The following is a 19,319-nucleotide window of genomic DNA, read 5'->3' as shown; positions in this document are numbered from 1 at the left end:
CGTGGTTTTGAAATAATGGAGTCACATGAACACGTGCCTACGGGTAGCTAAACTCTTCTACTTTCAGTCCTGAACGCATGCATTGACTTTGCTCCCTCTCTCACTGCGTCTCCCATGTCCTTTTCAGTCGTGAGTCTGGAGGGCCGAGCGGTGCATTTGGCCACCTTGGTGCAGGAGGCTGAGCAGCGGGTTTCGGAGCTTCAGGCCCAGGTGCGGAGTGAAGGTCCCGGTGAGCGGGAGGGATCCGACCGGGAGAGGCAGCTAAAAGCCTGGGAATGGAGGCTCCGGCTCTTCCGACGCATGCAGACAGGCTTTGAGCATGCTAGTAAGGCTTCAGGATGACTGTTTTTCTCAAGATTTCTTGCACGTGCTGAACACCAGATGAAAATCTGCCACTCGGATATTCCTGCAGCCATTTTTGGTTTTAATTTTTGCACCCTTTTTCTCTGCTGTTACTCTGTCTGGGCTGAGTTAATGGCTTCCACACTGGGGAGTCAAGTGTGTGTGTGTGTGTGTGTATGTGTGAAAACATAACACGCCTGTATTGCTGCTTTAATTTTTTATAGGTATTTCATGACACGCTTAGTGGCAGGGTAGACAGACGCCCCCCCCAGGAAGCAGACACTCCTCCCTTCTAGCCGAACCAATCTGCATTTTGAAGTAAAAAAGATTTTCCCTCCTTTGTAATTCCACGTGTAATTTGAGGGGAAAGTTGTGTGAACATGGATGGAAATTATAAACCACGTCTAAATTCTGTTTATGTAGTTATATTCACATTAAGTTGACATCAGTTTGTGAAGATGGTAGATTACAGATGTGGCATATTTGTCATTACTGTCTGTAAATGGCTTCAACTTCAGCAGCATCCAATATCTGACTGCTATTTAAAATTTTTCCACTAAACTTGGGAGTTTGTACAGACCAGAAAGACTAAATGATGCCACTACAGTAAGCCGACGGTTGTGTGTTCTGGCACCACTATAATGGTTATAACGTGCTGTGCAGGATCTCAGTCTGCTTGTCTTTAACTGCCTGCCTCTCTGCTTATTTACTCGGTCATCTTTCTGTTCCTCTGCCTACTCAGACCCTCCAGATGCTCCCAGTGTTGTTCGCCTGTCTGTCAGCAGCAGCACCAGTCTAAAAGTTGACTTCCAGGAACCTCTCTGTGTCAACTCTGCTGTGGTTACCAAGTACAAAGGTCAGCCATCACACCCAGCCTCATTTAGAACAAACCACTCAGTATTACGATATGTAGAGTTCTTATATTTAATCCCATGTTTGCAACACTTTGAGATTAAAAATGTAGAGCAGCTTGTGTTTTGTTTTTCTGAGTCACAGGAATTCTTGAATTGTTCGGTTCCATCTTTTTCTAATTACTTGAAAAATGTTTGTGTGTATTTGAAGTGAGCTGGAGTACTGCTCCTTTATTCAGTCCTTTGCTGGGCGAGATGATAGTGGATGACGCCAGTCTGCTGCAGTGCAACATCACTGGACTCACTTCTGTAAGTTCTGCTAGAATTAACCTGTCGCAACAACATTGTTACCATTCTGAACTGTTGTATAAGTATTTCAATTTGATTCATCAATCTGCATGAATCAGTAAGAATGTTTTGTTTTGGATTCTGGATAGATTTTCTTTGTTTTACATGTAAACCTCCATGAATTATTTTCAGGAGTTGACACCAAGGGTTGCTCCACTGACAATAAATTTGACTTATTATGAGAGATTTATGAAGAGAACTTGCATGCATGCACATTAATTCTCCCCCACACTGCTGCACAACAAACCATTTTCACATGAACCTGGTTAAGCAGTCGTATTTCCTTCCCACTACCAGATAAAATAGATGCGATCATGCTTTATGTGGTAGTTTATGGATGACAAAGCAACACAAAAAAGCTACTAAGCTGCAGCTTCTCCAGCTGTTGGTGCTGACCGATAAAAAATTTAGAAGCTATTCTCCCACATGAAGGCCCCCTGATATCATTTACACACAAGCTTAAAGCATTTGCTTGGGCGACATTTGAAGGCATTTCCCAAGTGACTCTTCTTTATTATATACATCAAACTCCACACACAAGTTGTGGTCACCATCAATCCCGAATGTGCTGTGAAAGAGTCATAGCCCTGCTTGAAACACAAATGGAAAACACAGTTTATTTGTTATTTGTACAAAGTCTTGGCTCCTGACCATTCATAAGCGACAGTTGCAAGATAGAGTCCAAAATGATAAAAAGAGCAGCTTGGTAGCCTGCCACCTGATTTATGTTTGGCATTTTTAAGCGGGCATGTAGACAAATGGACACTCCACTAGTTGTTTGTTATTATGTGAGACAAACCCCTTCCCCCCTTTAAGACCCCTGCTACCAGCCAAAGCTCACTCCTGTCACAAGACAGGGGTCAAGGCGAGGCCAGTAAGTGTTGGCGGCTGGTTTGATTGATCTGGCTGAGAAAGGAGAGACAGAGGCTTGCTGTCTGCACACTAAGCACAGAGACAGACAGAGCTGCTAGATATATTCCCCACTCTCCACACATACTATATGGCTTTATGCAGGTGTACATCTACAGATATGCTTATGTTTTGATTATAACAACCAAATTGTGCCTTGACTGTCATGTCTCCTGTCCTTCCAGGGGACCTACTACTATGTCCAAGTGGCAGCCTACAACATGAAGGGCTGGGGGCCTCCACTAGTTTCCACCCCAGCCTGCTCTGCACCTTCCAGTAAGTCTTAACTATGTGTATACTTATGTGTAGGACAAAGTGTGTGCCTACATTTTACATGAAGGAAAACATAAAGTTCCCAATTTTATAAAAGTATCAAACAAGTGCCCCTGAAGGGTTTTGGCTGACTTCATTATATTAACACCAATGGAAAACTATTTTTTTCACAGGATGCAAAATGGTAAATGTTATGCACTTAAATTGCGCCTTTTCGCCTTAGCTGGGCTCAACAAAGAGCTTTACAATGTGTTTTTCATTCACGTACACACACATCATCATCACACAAGGTGCCGTCTGCTTTCAGAAGCAACTTGGGGTTCAGTGTTTTTTCCAAGGAAACTTTGGAACAGCCTGGGATCGAACCGCCAACCCCAGCCATCCATGGCTCAGGCTGTAGCGTAAATGTGTGTGTACTTTGTGTATGCGCCCTGCATGACTGATACAGTTCTAATAGCCGTGCCCCACATAAAACAACTGGGACATTGCATCATTTCACTCATTTGATATGGTTACTTCAACGTCATTCCAACGTTGCTTTGACATCATTAGAGGGATGACAGCTGGACTCTCATCAGCCAGGAGGCTCGGTGGGTTTTGGGACCCCCACTGCGGATGTCAGTGAGTGTAACCATAGCCTCAGGGGTGGCGTTTGGGCCGGCTGGCAGAAGAAGCTGCCAGGGTTCAGCCAAGAAATTAACCGTGAAGTCATGTGCAACAGCTGAGGTGTTGAACACTGCAGCTCTGACCCTCTTCCTCCCTTTTACTCTATCTATCTATCTATCTATCTATCTATCTATCTATCTATCTATCTATCTATCTATCTATCTATCTATCTATCTATCTATCTATCTATCTATCTATCTATCTATCTATCTATTTATGTAGCCATCTATCTATCTAGCCATCTGTCCATCTTAAAATTGACTCAAGAGTATTTTTTTCTGCATGCAGTTTTAAGGTTTCCATATATTTGTGATTTATGCGATGACTTTCATGAACGTTGTTTGTGTAAAGCTTGTAAATTCTCCAGAGTTGGTACACACCTACTGTAAAAGAGTGAACATAGGTGCTATCATTGTGGGCATATTGGCACACTCGTGGCACATCTGGGGAACACATGAACATGTTTGTCCTCAGCACACAGTGTTTTTCAGCAAGTGTGTGTGTGCATGTGTGTCTTCGTTTTGAGAAACTAGGTTTTCCCTCTCTTTTTTTTCTACTGTCCCACCTCCCTCCCTCCCTCTCGCCGAGCTAATTTCGATGTTGCGTGTTTGTGTTTTCCATTTGGGCCTACCACTGGAAATATTTGCATGTCTGTGCTGTAGCGCGCGGCGCGGCCCCAACAGTGGGGGCCTTATACCGGGCCGTGGACGCCCATTAAAGGGCCCGCTTGTCTTGTCGGGACAGGCACCTTTCCGGGAATAGAGCTCACCGTGTTTCAGCCCCACGCGCCCTCCGGGGGGCTCCAGGAGAGGGAGTGGAGGTGGGGGTGATGGTGGTCGGGGGTGGGTTATCGCTGACACATCCTCTGGTGCTAACACAGAAGGGAGAAGGTGCTGAAGGATCGTTTTCTGCAGTGCTGATCATCTATATGAAGTGAAGGCGAAGTTTGTGTTTGTGTGTTTGTAATACGGAGTCAGTAGGTCTTCAGTGTTTTTACAGTGGAGTATGATTGAGAAAGAGGAACACTAACAAAGAAAGAAAGAAAAAACACACAAATAAATGAGACAGATAAAGATTTTTGAACAATAACTGTCCATTCAGAGTCTTTTGCATGTTATGAGTTAACTTTCCCTACTTTCTGTCACTGGGGCAGCAACACTGTGTTTGAGCCTCTGTGCACACATGTGCACCTCAGTTCTAAGCCCACATATGTGCAGACCAGCCTGTAGCAATCGTGCTCGGTGGGTCTGCCTGTCACACTGCACCAGCTCTCTCACATTAGGTGTGTGCTGTTTCTTATAGTGCACATACTAGACCTGTTTGCAAAGAACCTGACACTCCAACAACTGGAAGCTTCAGAAAAAAGCGCTGAACTGAGATTTTTTGGGGTGCCAAACAGAATATGATCATACCACACTGGCCTCACCTAAACCCCTGCAATAATGTCACATCGGCCAAGTATAATCTACAGAGAGGTGACAGTTTAAAGGTAAAATCTAAGCCCTTGAGCCCTACAGTCAGGGGATTTGGTGGTTCTGTTATCCCATACAAAGAATTTTGCTGGCATGGTTTCATCCACTTGTCACCTTAAAGGTAAGGATCACTGTAAATCAATAAAATGTTGTTCTGAACAACTCATTTGGGAATTGTTTGGACTTGATGGGTTTCTCTTTGTAATGTAATATTATAAGGTCTTCACCTTACTATGTGAAGTGCCCAGCCATGAAACTGACTTGACCTGAATTCAGTGACACTATTATAGACTTGAGGCTGAGGTGAAAGTACAGCTCTCTCCAACACCATCATCACACCACCAAGTGAGGGAATATCTTTTGGAAGAATTGCGACCCATTCCTTTAGTGGAGTCATGGCAACATGTGGTGGCCCAACACGTTACTAACACACTTTATTTTTGTTTTTCTTTTAATTTGCTGCCCATCTGTAAATAACTATTTTTATTACAATTAAAATATATAACAGAAAGGAAATAATTAACCTAGAACTTACTGTCTGGGAGCCTGATGCTGGGTTGTTGGATTCTGAAGTAAGCATCAAATAGAGATGCTTTTCCCAAAAGTTCAAACAAGAGTCAGGCTTATTTTAATCTTAAGAAAGATGGTGCTTCACAGATGAAAGTTTAATTAATTACAGTTAAATCCAGTTATGTTGATATATTCATACAGTTTACTGTGAGCTTAGTCTCTGTCTCTCAGTAACAACCTGTTTGTATTAAAAGTTTTAGAAGCTTTGAACACCAAAAGCAAGGGAATAACTGAGAGTCTTCAGTGTTTTAGCTGGTCTGTACTTATTCACTGAAAAAGAATAAACTTCTTGACTGATCTATAATCAAATGCATACTGTTGCTCTGAAAACATAGCTCCACAGAGGAAACTACTTCCAACAACGTCTGTGCTCGTTCTACTCTGTCCTTGAGCAGTATTGAAAGTTTTGTGGTTTTGTGGCTTAATACCTGACATTTTGCAGTGCCAAACACGATAGGTAGTACTATATGTCATCTCGTCTTTGCAAACCCAAGGAAAATGTGTCTGAACATCGTCTTCCTACTGAAGCATGCTTTGCTAAAAGAAAAAAAGAAAAAGAACACTGTCAGGGTAACTCTGAACTCTGAATTACATCTAATAAGCGTCTATGGTCATGTAAGCAGTTCTGTTAGACTTTTATTAAGCACATTGGTGCTTTGAGCTAACTATATTCTAACATCAGCAACAAGTTTGCACTACCAAAATAAAATTTGTAATCCATACGCTTTCTTCTGCTTATCTGGGGCTGAGCTGTGATGGCAGCAAGCAAAGCAGAACATCCCAGACATCCCTTTCACCAGCAAGGTTTTCCAGTTTCTCCTGAGAGATCCCAAGGTGTTGCCAGGCCAGATGAGATATATAATCTCTCAATTAAGTTCTGGTTCTACCTCAGGGTCTCCTAATAGTTGACTGTGCCTAGAAAACCTCCATGAAGGAGCACAAGAGGCGTCCTAATCAAATGCCTGAAAAGCTACAGCTGGCATTTCTACTCCAGACTCCCTCCAGATGCCCAAGCTCCTCACCTTATGTGTAAATCTGAGCACAGCCACCCTACTGAGGAAACTTATTTCAGCCATTTGTATCCGTGACCTAATTTTTTCGGTCACTACCCAGAGCTCATGACCATAGGCGGGGTGGGAATGTAGATCAACTGGCAAAATGCCTTGTGCCTTGCCTTCTGACTCAGCTCCCTCTTCACCATGACAGTCTGGTACAATGCTGCATTACTGTTGAGACACTGTACGAGTCAGTCTGTCCAGCTAATGTTCCATTTTCCCGTCACTTGTGAACTAAGCCTCTGAATGCTTAAATTCCTTTGATGGGAACAGCAACTTACCCCCAATCCAGAGGGAAAAGTCCATTGGTTTCCAGCAGAGAGCCATGGCAGCAGACTTGGAGGTGCTGGATAAACACAGTTTTTGCCTTGTGATGGCGTTACATAAAAGACTGACAGATAAACAGAGTTGCAACAAATCATGATGAGGAATCATGAATGTCTGTAGCAAATTCCATGACAGTACAGCCACAACTTTTCACTGAAACACGAAACAAAATATCAACCTCATGTCGATTCTAGAGGAAAAGTTAGAGGATTGCGAAAGTTAGAGGGGTACATTCTTCTGTGACCATAAATGTCTGAACAAATTTGTATAATCATCCATCCAATAGCTGCTGAAATATTTCAGTCTGGGCCATTGTGGTCAACCAGCCTTCATTTCATCACCTTTGCTTCTCCATCAAAAATGTACACTTCAGCTGAAAAGACCTATGTAGAACTCATATATTGGCACTATGAGTCTTGATAAATACAGAACATAACAATATTTACTTTCTTTACATCTGGCTGCAGGTTGGAGGGATATCGATGGCCGCGCTCCACGTCAGAGAGGCCAGAAGGAGGCACTAGACCAGCTACTGGGGCAGATAAAGGAAGCTCACCGCCACTGTGTCTGCCATGGTATCAACAACTTTTTGATCGATTTGATGGCCGTGTTCACCTAAAAGACTGAGCAGCAACATGAGAGCTTTAACTATTTGCACAGTTGACCCCAAGTGAAATTCAAACCCCCCCAAAACCTGGTAGTGATAGTGACTTGCTGTACTCATTGAACTGCATACGAGCACATGTTACTAGGTGTTTTAAACCAGCGTTTAAAATAACAACTTGATGACTACAAATACACTTGACCCTAACCTTAAGATCAGATTTTAGTACTAGTATCAGTTGAAGTAAAGTGCAGTGGTGTGAGCCTCTGACATTAACCTGAGCGTCTGTCATTTTCACTACACCCGTCACATTTTAAACAAACAGAGCCGCATTTTTAGCCACCGTCTAGTTTATGTGTCAGAAATATTCTCGTTGTAAACAAACGCGGTGATGGGCGGTCCAATTCACAGGTGTAACACATCTCGCCAATTGCTGTGTTTCATCTCACCTTGACAGACACTTTACAATCTCAAGCACGACAAGTACTTCAGGGGCCATACACACTAAGATGGCATGCCACCTCAAAAATAATACCCTCCCCTCTGTCTCAACAACCCCCCCACCCCCTTGTGAGTCTTTCCATGACTCAGCCCTTCCTCGGCTGAATACCTCGCTCTCTGTGACAAAATGCAGATCAACTTCTCTCACACTCAAGCTGTTTATATCCCCAAACACTGCTGGTTGTAAGCTGGTCCCATAAGTGTCAAAACCTGTCCACACTGACTCTTTTACATGATGGCAAACTGCATTTAGCATTGAGCAAGATGTCTCTCTTTTTCTCTCACACCCACCTACCCAAACACACTCACCCACTTACCATTGTCCACTGTGGCCAGACTATATTTGCAATAAGGCGAGATGCAATATAATAGTCAGTATTGAGTGGCTCGTGGTTCTTCAGACGACGACTGATTGAGCTTGAGAGTTCAGGCACGGTAGTCAAGGTGGCGTGTCCCGGGGTCATGTTTGTTATTCCTACAAGAGACAAGTCCAGGGCTGGAGTCTGGAGAGGGCATAAATTAACACTGACTACTGCTGCCTCCCCCCCTCACCCCCCGCAGCTCGCCAGTCGTCCTGTCTACTGTCCACACATACACACACACACGCATGTAAAGATAGACAGGCTCACACACAGATACACATGTACATGAGCAGACACAAATATTCAAGTACATGCTCCCTCTTTCAACTCACTACATGTCCATGTACGCACCCCCATCGCAGCCCGGCTTATAGCCCACACCACCTTCTCCCTCTTGTCCAAACACTATTAATTAAACTGTGAAAGAGGCCTTGACTAACACAGGCACCCCAGCAGTCGGCCCTACTTGTCTGTCTTACTCAGTGTCAAACAGGGACTGAGGCCAGGAGGACTGGAGCTCAACAGAGTCGCGAGTGGAGAGAAATTTGGGGAGGTGAGAGGGGTCGACGGGTGCTGTTTTTTCTTGTTACTCCACCTCGACTCGTCCACCTGAAGAGAAAATTAGTTTTTTTCGGGCCCTGAATGGGGGGATTTATTGACTTTAAGTGGCCTGGGGCTGGAGTAAGATCACCTGGGAGGGGAGGGAATCTGTGAAGGGTTTTTGGACGCGGGGTTTCTAATGAGTTGGGAGGTGCGTTATCTCACCAACAAGCGCCCACACAAACACACACATGCATATATGCACACACACCTCCCTCTCTTGCCTCCAACCCCCTCTTGGCCCACTAAAAATAAACATGTCCCCACAGACTTAACTGACCTCCCTGTCAGTGAGTGGCAAAGGGTTAAGACACATACAGACATACACACACAAATTACTACAGCTCCTTGGCTCCATGCATACGGCTGTAGCTCAAGGCATGCCATGCTCCAGCAGCTATAGTATGCACAGGTAAACACACACACACACATATACATCTACACACAGTTAGTGCTCCTCTGGGACCTCAGAGCTAGTGGTTCCCTCTAGGCCCGTAGTCTGCTGTTGGCAGCCAGCATGACTGTCAAATGGTGCCGCACCACTGGAGAGCATGAAATGTCAAAAAACATTCCAGTCCGACCATGTTGTTGGACATGTCAGGTTTGTTGTCAGTTAGGTAACGGTCTGTCACTGCGAGAGATATTTCTAGAGTTGGTCAGGACAGAAATATTCATTTGTTTAGCGAGAAAATTGAACAACCAATCACAGTCACGGCACATCTAGTAGGCTAACAATGATTTTAAGCACCTTAATTTTAAACATCATAGTGTTTATTTAAGTAATTTAAGCCAGTCTGTTTCTGTTTTTCTATTAAACTGACAAATTATTTTCTCTTTTTGCTGTTTTTCACACAGAACAGTGCAAAGCTCCAACACAAGGCAGGAAGCACTCCGTATCTAAAAGCCTGCGCCACCTCTTCCAACCCACCAGCAAATTTGTTAAAAGCTTGAAAAGGTAAATGAACATTTATTCATGTTATAAAAACAACAGACGTAGAATTATAATTAATATGGGCACAACTAATTAACTGTGTAATTTGTCAATTTTTGTTTATGGGTCCCAGATTCTGCTTTTGTGTTGTTAATATGTCATGATTTTTTTTTGCCAACACAGAGCTTTTAGATCCAATTATCATATTTCTAATTTTGTGTATTTTACCATTCAGTGGTTTAATGAATTCTGTTGTGTTTCTGCTGTAACACATGCTTTATCTGTTTTACTTTCCAGAGGTCTCTATCTGACATCTATATTCTACAGAGATGACAATGTGTTGGTGACTCCTGAGGACCAGATTCCTATTGTGGAGATTGAAGATTCCTACTCCAGCTCACTAATGCAGGACTTTCTCTGGTTTACCAAGGTAGACAGACCAGCAGGAAACTGAGAGAAAGACACAAAAACAACATTTAACAACATAATTTGGAAGACTATTCCTTAACCATCTGAACCCCGAGCACATTTTCACTCACTGTGGCTTCATTTATCACTACAATATAGTTCTGCTCCTCAATAGAAACAGCACAACTATGACTAGAACACAAAGTAAAAATTAAGCACTTTTTAAAAAAAAAAAAAATTAAAGTTGAATTAGATTTTTTAATTTTACAATAAAAACAAGAAAACACAATTAACATGCACAACATTTTTCCAAGTGCCCACAGGTGTTAGTAATACTCTACATAAGATAGATATTTTACTACTTTCTACATTTTTAATTTGTTTCCACACTTGTCTCCGCTTGGTGTGAACGCAGTGTAACAGCTGATTCACTCATGGCTTCAGGGTTGTACCAAAGCATGCAGAATTTTTCATTTTTTGCAGAATCAGGTTTGTACAAGCTGTTTTATGTTAGGCAAGTTTTGAAACAAGACATTCAGAGTAAAGTGATTTTGGTAAAATAATCAGATTTTAGGCTTAGATTTGGCTAATCTTTCAGATGGAACCACACATCACACATTTAGATCAAGTGTCCTCAGAATGTTCACACCGGATGATTCTTTCTGTCTTTACAGTTTGTCTCAACTTCAGATCTGTCTGTGGGTTTTTGTGTTCAGAAAGTTAAATACGTTCTTTTTTTTAAAAATAATTTACGTAAACGCTTTTTCACATTTTCACTAATTAATACAACATCCACTATTAACCATGCACCCATGCTACCGGATGAATTAAAAAATAGGCATTGCCATAGTATTTATGACTCCTGTTCCTGCAACAGGTGTCCTATCTATGGGAGGAGATTTCCTGGCTCCAGCAGTGTCTCAGTCCTTCCCAGTCGTCTTGTTCGTGTACTCTCCAGACACGTCTCAAGATGCTGCAGGCGGTTTCCCATCTACAGGTAGTACCATGGTTTTGTAATGAAATTATGCTGACTATGACCTCATGACCTCAGTCCAAAAGTCTTGGTCAATATTATTATTCTATACATCTGCCCTGCTATTGAACAGCAGTGTGATTATTATCTGATGCCTTTCATCAGGGAATGCTGGGAACCCAGGACCTTGGTCAAGTGTATTTTGAGCCAATCAAAGACAAGCATGGTAACGCCCTGCTGGTGCTCCTGAAGGACATGAACGCCTGTCCCAACCTGGATGGGGTACGTTGGACGCAGCTTTGTAAACTGCAGCTCCAGCGCAAGTCTATCTCATCCCCTGAAGAGCCCACAGCCTTGGACATGCTCCTCATCACACTACATGTGAGTCTTACAGGAACAGATTGGAAGTTAGTTCAGTTTTGGAAAACTGATTATTTCTGCTTTTGTTTTGGAGACTGGGTACTTCCACAGCAGGCTGGAGTGGTGGTAGGGTTTGTTAACAGTGGTTTTCGGTTAATCAGGCTCATTCTTTGCATATTTTGCGACCCAGAGATTTGGCAAGATTAAAAAGTGTGATGTAAAGGACACCAACCAAATGCCCCTAAACATTTATTTATTGGAATTGCTGTAATGTTTTTAAAACTCCTATTTACAGAAAACCAAAATGACATGACAAACATGAGGCTGTGTGGCTCAAACAATAGGGCTGTAAATTGAAATGTGCTTCCAATTACGAATGCCGCTCGTGCAGACACTCTTTATTTAGACAAACATTAATCATCATGACTCTACTTTTCCATTTGTCACCTTCTTTGTGTGAACACAGATTGAACAGACTTCCATCAAATTCATTAAAATGCCAATTTTAAGTTAAACCTTGGATCCCTGCCAAGGCAGCACGAATGGTAATAATCTCAGTCATTTTACTTGTAGAGCAGCTTATTTAGGCAGTAGCAGTTTGAGCATTTGAATGTCAGCATGTTGGACATGATGATGATAATCATTTAACTGTTCTTAGTTATGGTTATGTAACTAATTCTGTGTGGCTGTTTTGTTCAGAAAAAAACACAATCTGGGACTCAACCACAAGTTGATTTTGTCTATATATCCCCATAAACCTGATACCATTGTTGCAATGCTGTTTTGTCTCCAGTGTACATTGGTATGGCTTTGTGGTTCCAAAACAATGGTGGAGACTCCCTTTGGCAAAACCGCAGTTCACTGAAATATTTGTTTTGTGGCCAGTTATGAACAAATTGTATGATGAAATACATGAAAATGTGCTGATGGGCTATTTTGCAGTCCTGACTTCCACTTTAAACATGTCAGAACAACTTTAGATTGAAGACCCTCAAAGACTCACTAAACAGGAAAACATGAAAGCAGTGCGATTCAGCTGAACATGTGGGTGCATATGGAGACAAAATCACCATCAACCCCAGTCAATACTGTCACACCATCCTCTCACTCAGTTTCTCTCCACCTGCTGTTCCCAGGAGAAACTGGCGTATCACAGACGTAGCAGGAAGCTTTTGTCTCCAGGCCTTTACCTGGGCTACCTGAAGCTGTGTACATCTGTGGAGCAGATCAGAGCACTGGTACCACAGAAACTCCCCAACATCCTCTGTCATACTAAAATCCGGGACAACTGTAACGTGTCCAGGTGGGGATCATGTGTCACTTAAAGTGTAGTTGAGTTTGTCATGCACTGTGTTGAAATTCTATGTGTCTGTGGTTGAATATCAGGAGGCAGACACCAAACTAAACTACCAAAATAGTGAAACTGTATGTTTTCTGTGACATTTTAGAGAGGAGTGGCAGTGGCTGCAGGCCCTCAGCTCTCTGGAGGAGTCGTTGGAAATGGACCATGACGTACAGAGTGCTCCCCATCGCCTCCTACAGGACCTGCGCAGTGCCATCAAGGACCTGATGGCACACATCAATCTCCCTGGCAATCAGGTCAGAACAAGCTGAAACTGTGTGTAAGCTCAACCTGCATTAGCAGACATTATAGGCTGCTCTAGTGAGAATGTACATTTTGTGTAGTCTGATTTTGACTGACACTATGAAACCAGTAGAAGCACACAGCCAAGTTCCACAGTCAGGAAATAGCAACAGCACAAAGCTCTTAAAATGATTGCAATGGATAGTGAGCCAGTTCTGGTCAGACCACTAATTCTACATGATTTCTCTAAAAGGACATGGTTTGAATTCCAGCACAATGGCAGTCATTGTCCATTTGACTTTTACCACCCACTGTTCCAGTAGAGGAACATGAGCACTGTACAGAACTTTACTGCTACTATGTACTGTGACATGTTACCTGACTACAAACATGAATATATATTAAATATATGGATTAGACTGTCAGGATGTAAAACCAAAAGCTTAAATGTGATTTTTTTTTTCCAGAGAAGCTGGATGTAAAAATTTTACTGTTTGAGGAAAGAGTATTGGTGTTATATCATAATTACAGTGCAAAAACAGTTGTTGCACTATTGAAGTATGAGCCTTTGATTCTACTTTCAAGATACCTAAATCAGAAAAACTGACTTTATGTTGACCTAACAATCTATGAAGAAATGCCCACTAAGATCATTTTCCTCTGCGTGTCTAGGCACAAGACTTTCGTATCTACAGCCAGGAAGTGTTGGAGTTTGGGGAGAAAGTGTCCTTCCTGCTGCTTCTTCCGCCGTCAGATGAAGTGTGCACAGCTCCTGGTCAGAACAACCCATACTCTCCACGCTCCGGCTTCCTCACCCTGCCCCTGCAGATCTTTGAACTAGGTTGGTATATCAAGTTCTGAGCAGGGCCGTAATCAGACACTGCATCATATAAAATAAATATTTGACACCAGTTGCTGGTTCTGTGTTTATTTCCGTATTTACTGCCAGACCATTTTCTATTCCCTTATTGGATTCTGTTTTCTTCCACAGTCCACTTTAATGCCTATTGCCCCAGTTTCATTGGCCAGTACTGCCGGGTGTCGGCTTTGCTGGAGCTGGAGTCCCTCATGTCCCAGCAGGCACTACGTGAGGCCTTCTCTGAAGCCGAGCTCCTTGCTGCTAAGAAGAAACACCAACAGGTCCAAGAACATATACAGGTATGACTATAGTCAGCATTCAGTCGGGCTGTAAGGACAAATGCAGCTAGAAAATTGTGTTTTATCTGACACACTGCTGCAACTTCTACGAGTAGAGATCACATCATGCTGTATTACATGCCTATTATATCTAAATGAACCCAGCATTACATTCTAGTGCTACTGTTAACCTCTTTGCTCTCGATGACTGTGCAACAGCAAATGGAGGAGGTGTGGCGGGATGCGAGGTGGATTATGGATGCCTTGCAGTATGCCCGCTACAAGCAGCCAACAGGAGGCATCTCCATAAGCTGGATCATTGACTTCTCCAAAGAAGTGATGCCTGACAAGCCTCCCTCCACCTCTTCTCAGCCCGACTTCATGCCCTCCCCCATGCCTTCACCTGAACCCTGCCGCAAGCACTCAGGTCAGAAACATGATATGCTGCTGTTAAAGACATATGATACAATATACAGAAACTCTCATGATCCGGCATTAAAGTGGTTAAACTGCATCTTTTCTTACATCCTTTAGATTTTGCTGGTCTATCAGACGAGGAGGGCTCCTCTGAAGTCTTCCTCACCACTGACAGCGACTACGATTCCAGTCGTGCCCAGAGCCCCCGTGAGCTCGACCTGTTGCCCCCCTCGCCCCTCTCGTCCTCCGCACCCCTGGAGCCCCGTGGGTTCCTACGTAGTGATGGGAGCGGCTCGGGAGGAGGGATGTGCCTCGGCGGGGGCGGACGAGGAGGAGGAGCTCTGCGGGATTCTACACCGGACGTCCTCCAGGCCTCCGAGCCGCAGCACGGCAGGGAAAGTGAAAGGTGCGGCGGAGGTGGGGGTGGAGGTCGGTGTGGAGGAGAAAGGCGAAGGGGGGCACCGGAGCTGTTTGACAGTGACTTTATCCTACCCAGCAGGCAGATCGAGCTGCTGCACATCACAGAGAAGAGGCAGGCGTTCTGTGTGAGGACCAGCAGTCTGGAGTTCCCTTCCACCACGTCAGCCCACCAGCAGCCTTACCCCCACCACACTACCTGCCCCTCACCCTCCACTTCACCACAGAGAAGATATCACAGGCCTTCCTCAGTGGATCGTTGTTGTTCCGCAGAGCGCTGCTTACCACAGCTCCCACCAGCACGTACGTTATCAGAGGACAGCGGCACCCAGAGACTCTCCTCACCATCACCTGCTGCTCTCAGGAAAGGCTGTCATGCCACACTCAGAGTGTACCCACAGTATCACACAGGCCTGCCCAAGGAGACCAGTGTTAAGGTATTGATATATTTTTGTCACATTGAATTAATGCACCATTAAACTGTTGTTGTGTTTGTGCTTATGCTGGGAAAAGCTAATCAGTTTTTTTCTTCTGTTGGTGCGTTTCAGCTTTGTGTAACTCCAGGCACATCGGCGCAGGAGATGGTGCAGCTGGTGGTTCAGGAGATGAACGTTGTATCACGGCGCATGTTGGGTAACAGCGGAGGTAGTGATGTACAGGAGCAGTCTGTTTACTACAGTCCTGAACAGTTGAAGCACTTTGGCCTTGTGCTGGTTGTGGACAACAGGGAAAAGTGGCTTCAGGACGACTTTTGCCCCCTTGAGCTCCAAAACCCCTGGCTAAGGGGCAAACTGTGCGTTCGCATTAAGGAGTATTCACCACTAGCACTCAAACACAGCCGGGCCACCACAGTGTGATAATTCCAGGAGAGAGAGGTGCAAAGAAAAAGTTCATTCCATGTCCTTTTTCGATAAATTGTGGAGCTGTTGCGTCGTCTCGTAAACTCTACCTTCGTCTCTCTCACTGAGGTGATATCGTCCTCAACTGCAGCTATAACATGTTGTCATTTTTTCTGCTGTGTTCTTGTTATCTGAACTGTTACTCTGAGAATCTGTTTCCATGAAATCTGTTCTCCCGTACGTATTCCATCAGAGACCCTCATATGGACACCAAATGAACAATAACAAAGCGGAACAAAGAGAAAACGTTTCTTAGTGTTGTCAGAAATCATTGTGCAAAAGATTGTGATGCTGAGCCGGCTTAGTGGAGCGTCACTTTGACTTCTGGCGTGATCGACGCCAGCACATCGGGCCGTGCACGTTGCCAAAATGACATGGGCAGCACCATCGCCTCCCTAGCCGCACACGGACACGGCTTTGACTATGAACTCTCTCATTGTGTCATTCCCAAAGAGCTGTCGGCTGCAGCCGTTTGGCCCCATGTTCCCAGGATGTGGGCTCTGGACCCGGCCCAGAAGGCAGGAAGGAGCAGAGAAGTACAGAGGTGGCTGGCGTCTCCGCTTGGGGACGCAATCGACCCGACGATTTGGCCCGTCAGCCTGTCACTCAACTGCTCTTGGCCACTGTACTGTCTGGTAGCAAGCAGCCACGCAAGGAATAGAGAGCGTGATAGAAAGGGAGAGGGTGAGGAGGAGGAGGGTGGAGGCTGCATGTTGTAGAACCTGGCACTAACTCTCTGGTGCTCTTTTTCTCCCTTTTGTAGCAACACGTCCTGTACAGTAGACTCAGTCGTAGTGTAGCTGACTCATATGACCATCCCATCTCGTGATGAAACACTAAATAAAACCAGCTAATTTGGGTTTTCAAAACAGAGAAGAAAAAAAACAAGCAATACTTTTTACTTTCAGTTTTTTTCTAATTGATGGGAAAAGCATGTAAACCTTCCAGAATTGTGCTGAGTACATTTACAGTACTGTAGTCATGCTGTGCTAAAAGTTAACCAGTTCAGTGTTTTGTTGTGTTTGGTTCAGTGGTATTCCCAGATGCATCAGAAAATGGTGCCCGTCAGTCTAGAACACGGTCTCCCAAAGGGATTGTAGTGTGAAAGGGATGACTCAAGTTGTTAAGAGGCCCAGTGTTTCTAAGCAAAGTTACACACTTTGTATCCCAGACTGTCTCCTAAACTACTTCTAAATAAGTTATAGATTAAAGGACTTGGTTAAAGTTACTAAAGTCTAAATGGACTAAATTATAGACTTATATTTTAGGCCTAATGACACAAGGGAGACTCTTGACAAACACAGCCTGCAAGGTGAGGCTCACGTGAACAACAGACGTCCAAATGCATCACCAGGGTTGTTATCAATAATTCATCTAGCTGTTGAAGAGGAGGGACAACAACAAAGTTCATAACCCAACTGTCCTCAAAGAACAAGTACAGCAAAAGGATAAGCAAATTAAAGCTCGTTAATCTAAGTCTAAGCTTCCTTTAAAAAATGGCATAAATATTAAAGCACAAATATAACTTTTAGACAGGCAGATTTTGAAAACCACATTTAAAGATCACTTTGATATAAATTACTGTCCAATTTTGTCAATGAAGTTCAATTATTTTTTTATGGAAAGCTTTCAGGACAGTCTCTCACAGAGTGGAGACAGTTTCAGTCAGGGCTACAGCCAAGGACTTCCACAGGATCTGGTTAGCTTTTCATTTAATAGAAATACAAAATAATAAAGAGGACACAGAACAGTGCTGTTGCAGAAAAAAGACAACACAAATCACTTTCAGAGACCTGTTTTCAAAAAATTACAATATGCATCTGAACCGCATTCTCAGTTACATCTGTGACATACCACACATGCTAATGCTAATCAATATATCTTTGTCATTTATTGCATTGCTTTCCAACTGTCATTCCTGGTTAAGTGAGTCTCGCCTTGCAAGTCCATCCAGAGTTTCCAGTCACACCAATTTCTTTCTCTGCTCAGTCAGTTTTCAATTACAAGAGTTGTATTTTCAGATAAACTGCCTTCATTCTCCCTGAACTTTAAATGAGGCCTCTCAACAATCTAAACTTTCCTTTTTAGCCAGTTTAACAAAAACTACTACAGTTGAAACAGAGCGGTTGTTTTTTAGTGGCGTTGTTTACAACTCCACAATTCACGTTAACAAAAAATTTAGGCTGCTGTGTTTTATTTATTTTTTCATATGAACTATCTTTGCATTCCTTATCTAAAATGTCAGCCAGGCTCAGCAACATCGCACCATTGTAATGAGCTGCAGCATTTTCAAATGTAGCACGAGTGGGCGAGTTCGATAGGTGAAGTGGATGGACCTGGCCCTCAATTTACTGTAGCAATCCAGGCTCACATGATGTTGTTGAACCTGTCAGAGGGAGCTAAAAGTGGATTCTCTCTGAGTGTTTACAGAGTTTACTTTACTTACACCTTCAAAAATGTGTTTACGTGTAACTACTGTACAAATATGGCTTAAGACAGACTGATGTTGTAATAATTGGTTTTACTGATGGCTTAAACTCTTGTGTTAGCGCTTAGATGTCTTCTTTATTCACATTGTTTAAAGCCGTTTTTACGAGGGCCATCTGCAAAAAACAAATCACACAACCAGAAGCTGAACTATGTACATAGACAAACAAGACCAGAGGATGAATGTACTGTATCTGCCCGAAATGTGAAAATAAGTGAAAGTGTGGGGAGGGGGCTGTCATTATTATAGAGGTCAAAGGTGAGTGAAGTTGCAAGCTGTCGCCTCAAGTTTGTGTTGAATGGGAAGAAGGGGGTTTAAATTTCCTTTTCCAGTCAAAAAAATAAAGCCCCATGTTTACAAGGAGCTGTTGGCAGATCCATCAGGCAAAGTCATGAAGGAGACATCACGTCACTTTTTTTAAATCTATTTTTATTGAACAATAAATGAATATTACAAAATGAAAGCCTCGCTTGTTTTTGTGGATTTCTTCTCTTTTGCCGCACACGAGTGTAGGAAGTTTCTGACCTTCATGTGTGTCCCACTGCGCCGTAACAGCGTCTTTTATGTGATATTACCTTTTTACACTTCCTCTTTCAGAGGTTGTCCACTTTACAAATTAAGTGTGCCACACTTTCCTAGAGCTGAGAGTTCTACTAGGATCAATGGGATTTTCTGGCGCACCTCATCGCCCAGAAGGACCATAACAAGTCTGTATTTCAACTGTGTGCAGATCAGATTTTCTTTGGGGCTTATTCTTTTAGTTTGGAGTTTCATCCATATGTATGCTACATTCTCAAAAGCCATTCATTCATCTGATATGGATG

The 19,319-nt window shown here is 43.4% G+C and overlaps 1 protein-coding gene across 5 annotated transcripts in view; it reads left to right on the top strand.

Annotated features, from left to right (window-relative positions):
• Positions 1-18,958, top strand: part of LOC111588170 (ankyrin repeat and fibronectin type-III domain-containing protein 1) — a 161,270-nt gene extending 142,312 nt beyond the window's left edge. For 4 of the 5 annotated variants that reach the window (XM_035942954.2, XM_035942955.2, XM_035942951.2 and 1 more), the window contains 16 exons: positions 128-325; positions 1,085-1,198; positions 1,405-1,502; positions 2,636-2,726; positions 7,281-7,388; positions 9,736-9,835; positions 10,109-10,241; positions 11,097-11,216; positions 11,358-11,573; positions 12,689-12,855; positions 13,001-13,151; positions 13,810-13,978; positions 14,129-14,295; positions 14,494-14,701; positions 14,809-15,545; positions 15,657-18,958. In XM_035942954.2, the coding sequence (XP_035798847.2) occupies positions 128-325; positions 1,085-1,198; positions 1,405-1,502; positions 2,636-2,726; positions 7,281-7,388; positions 9,736-9,835; positions 10,109-10,241; positions 11,097-11,216; positions 11,358-11,573; positions 12,689-12,855; positions 13,001-13,151; positions 13,810-13,978; positions 14,129-14,295; positions 14,494-14,701; positions 14,809-15,545; positions 15,657-15,965 (3,086 nt within the window). In that variant the 3' untranslated portion in view covers positions 15,966-18,958. The remainder of the gene's footprint in view (positions 1-127; positions 326-1,084; positions 1,199-1,404; positions 1,503-2,635; positions 2,727-7,280; positions 7,389-9,735; positions 9,836-10,108; positions 10,242-11,096; positions 11,217-11,357; positions 11,574-12,688; positions 12,856-13,000; positions 13,152-13,809; positions 13,979-14,128; positions 14,296-14,493; positions 14,702-14,808; positions 15,546-15,656) is intronic. The other variant, XM_035942952.2, reaches the window with a different exon arrangement.
• Positions 18,959-19,319: the final 361 nt, after the last annotated feature.

Source organism: Amphiprion ocellaris, chromosome 18, assembly GCF_022539595.1.
Source record: "Amphiprion ocellaris isolate individual 3 ecotype Okinawa chromosome 18, ASM2253959v1, whole genome shotgun sequence".
Taxonomy (NCBI): domain Eukaryota; kingdom Metazoa; phylum Chordata; class Actinopteri; family Pomacentridae; genus Amphiprion; species Amphiprion ocellaris.
Note: the sequence above shows the minus strand (reverse complement) of the source record. Positions and strands in the feature narration are given on the sequence as shown.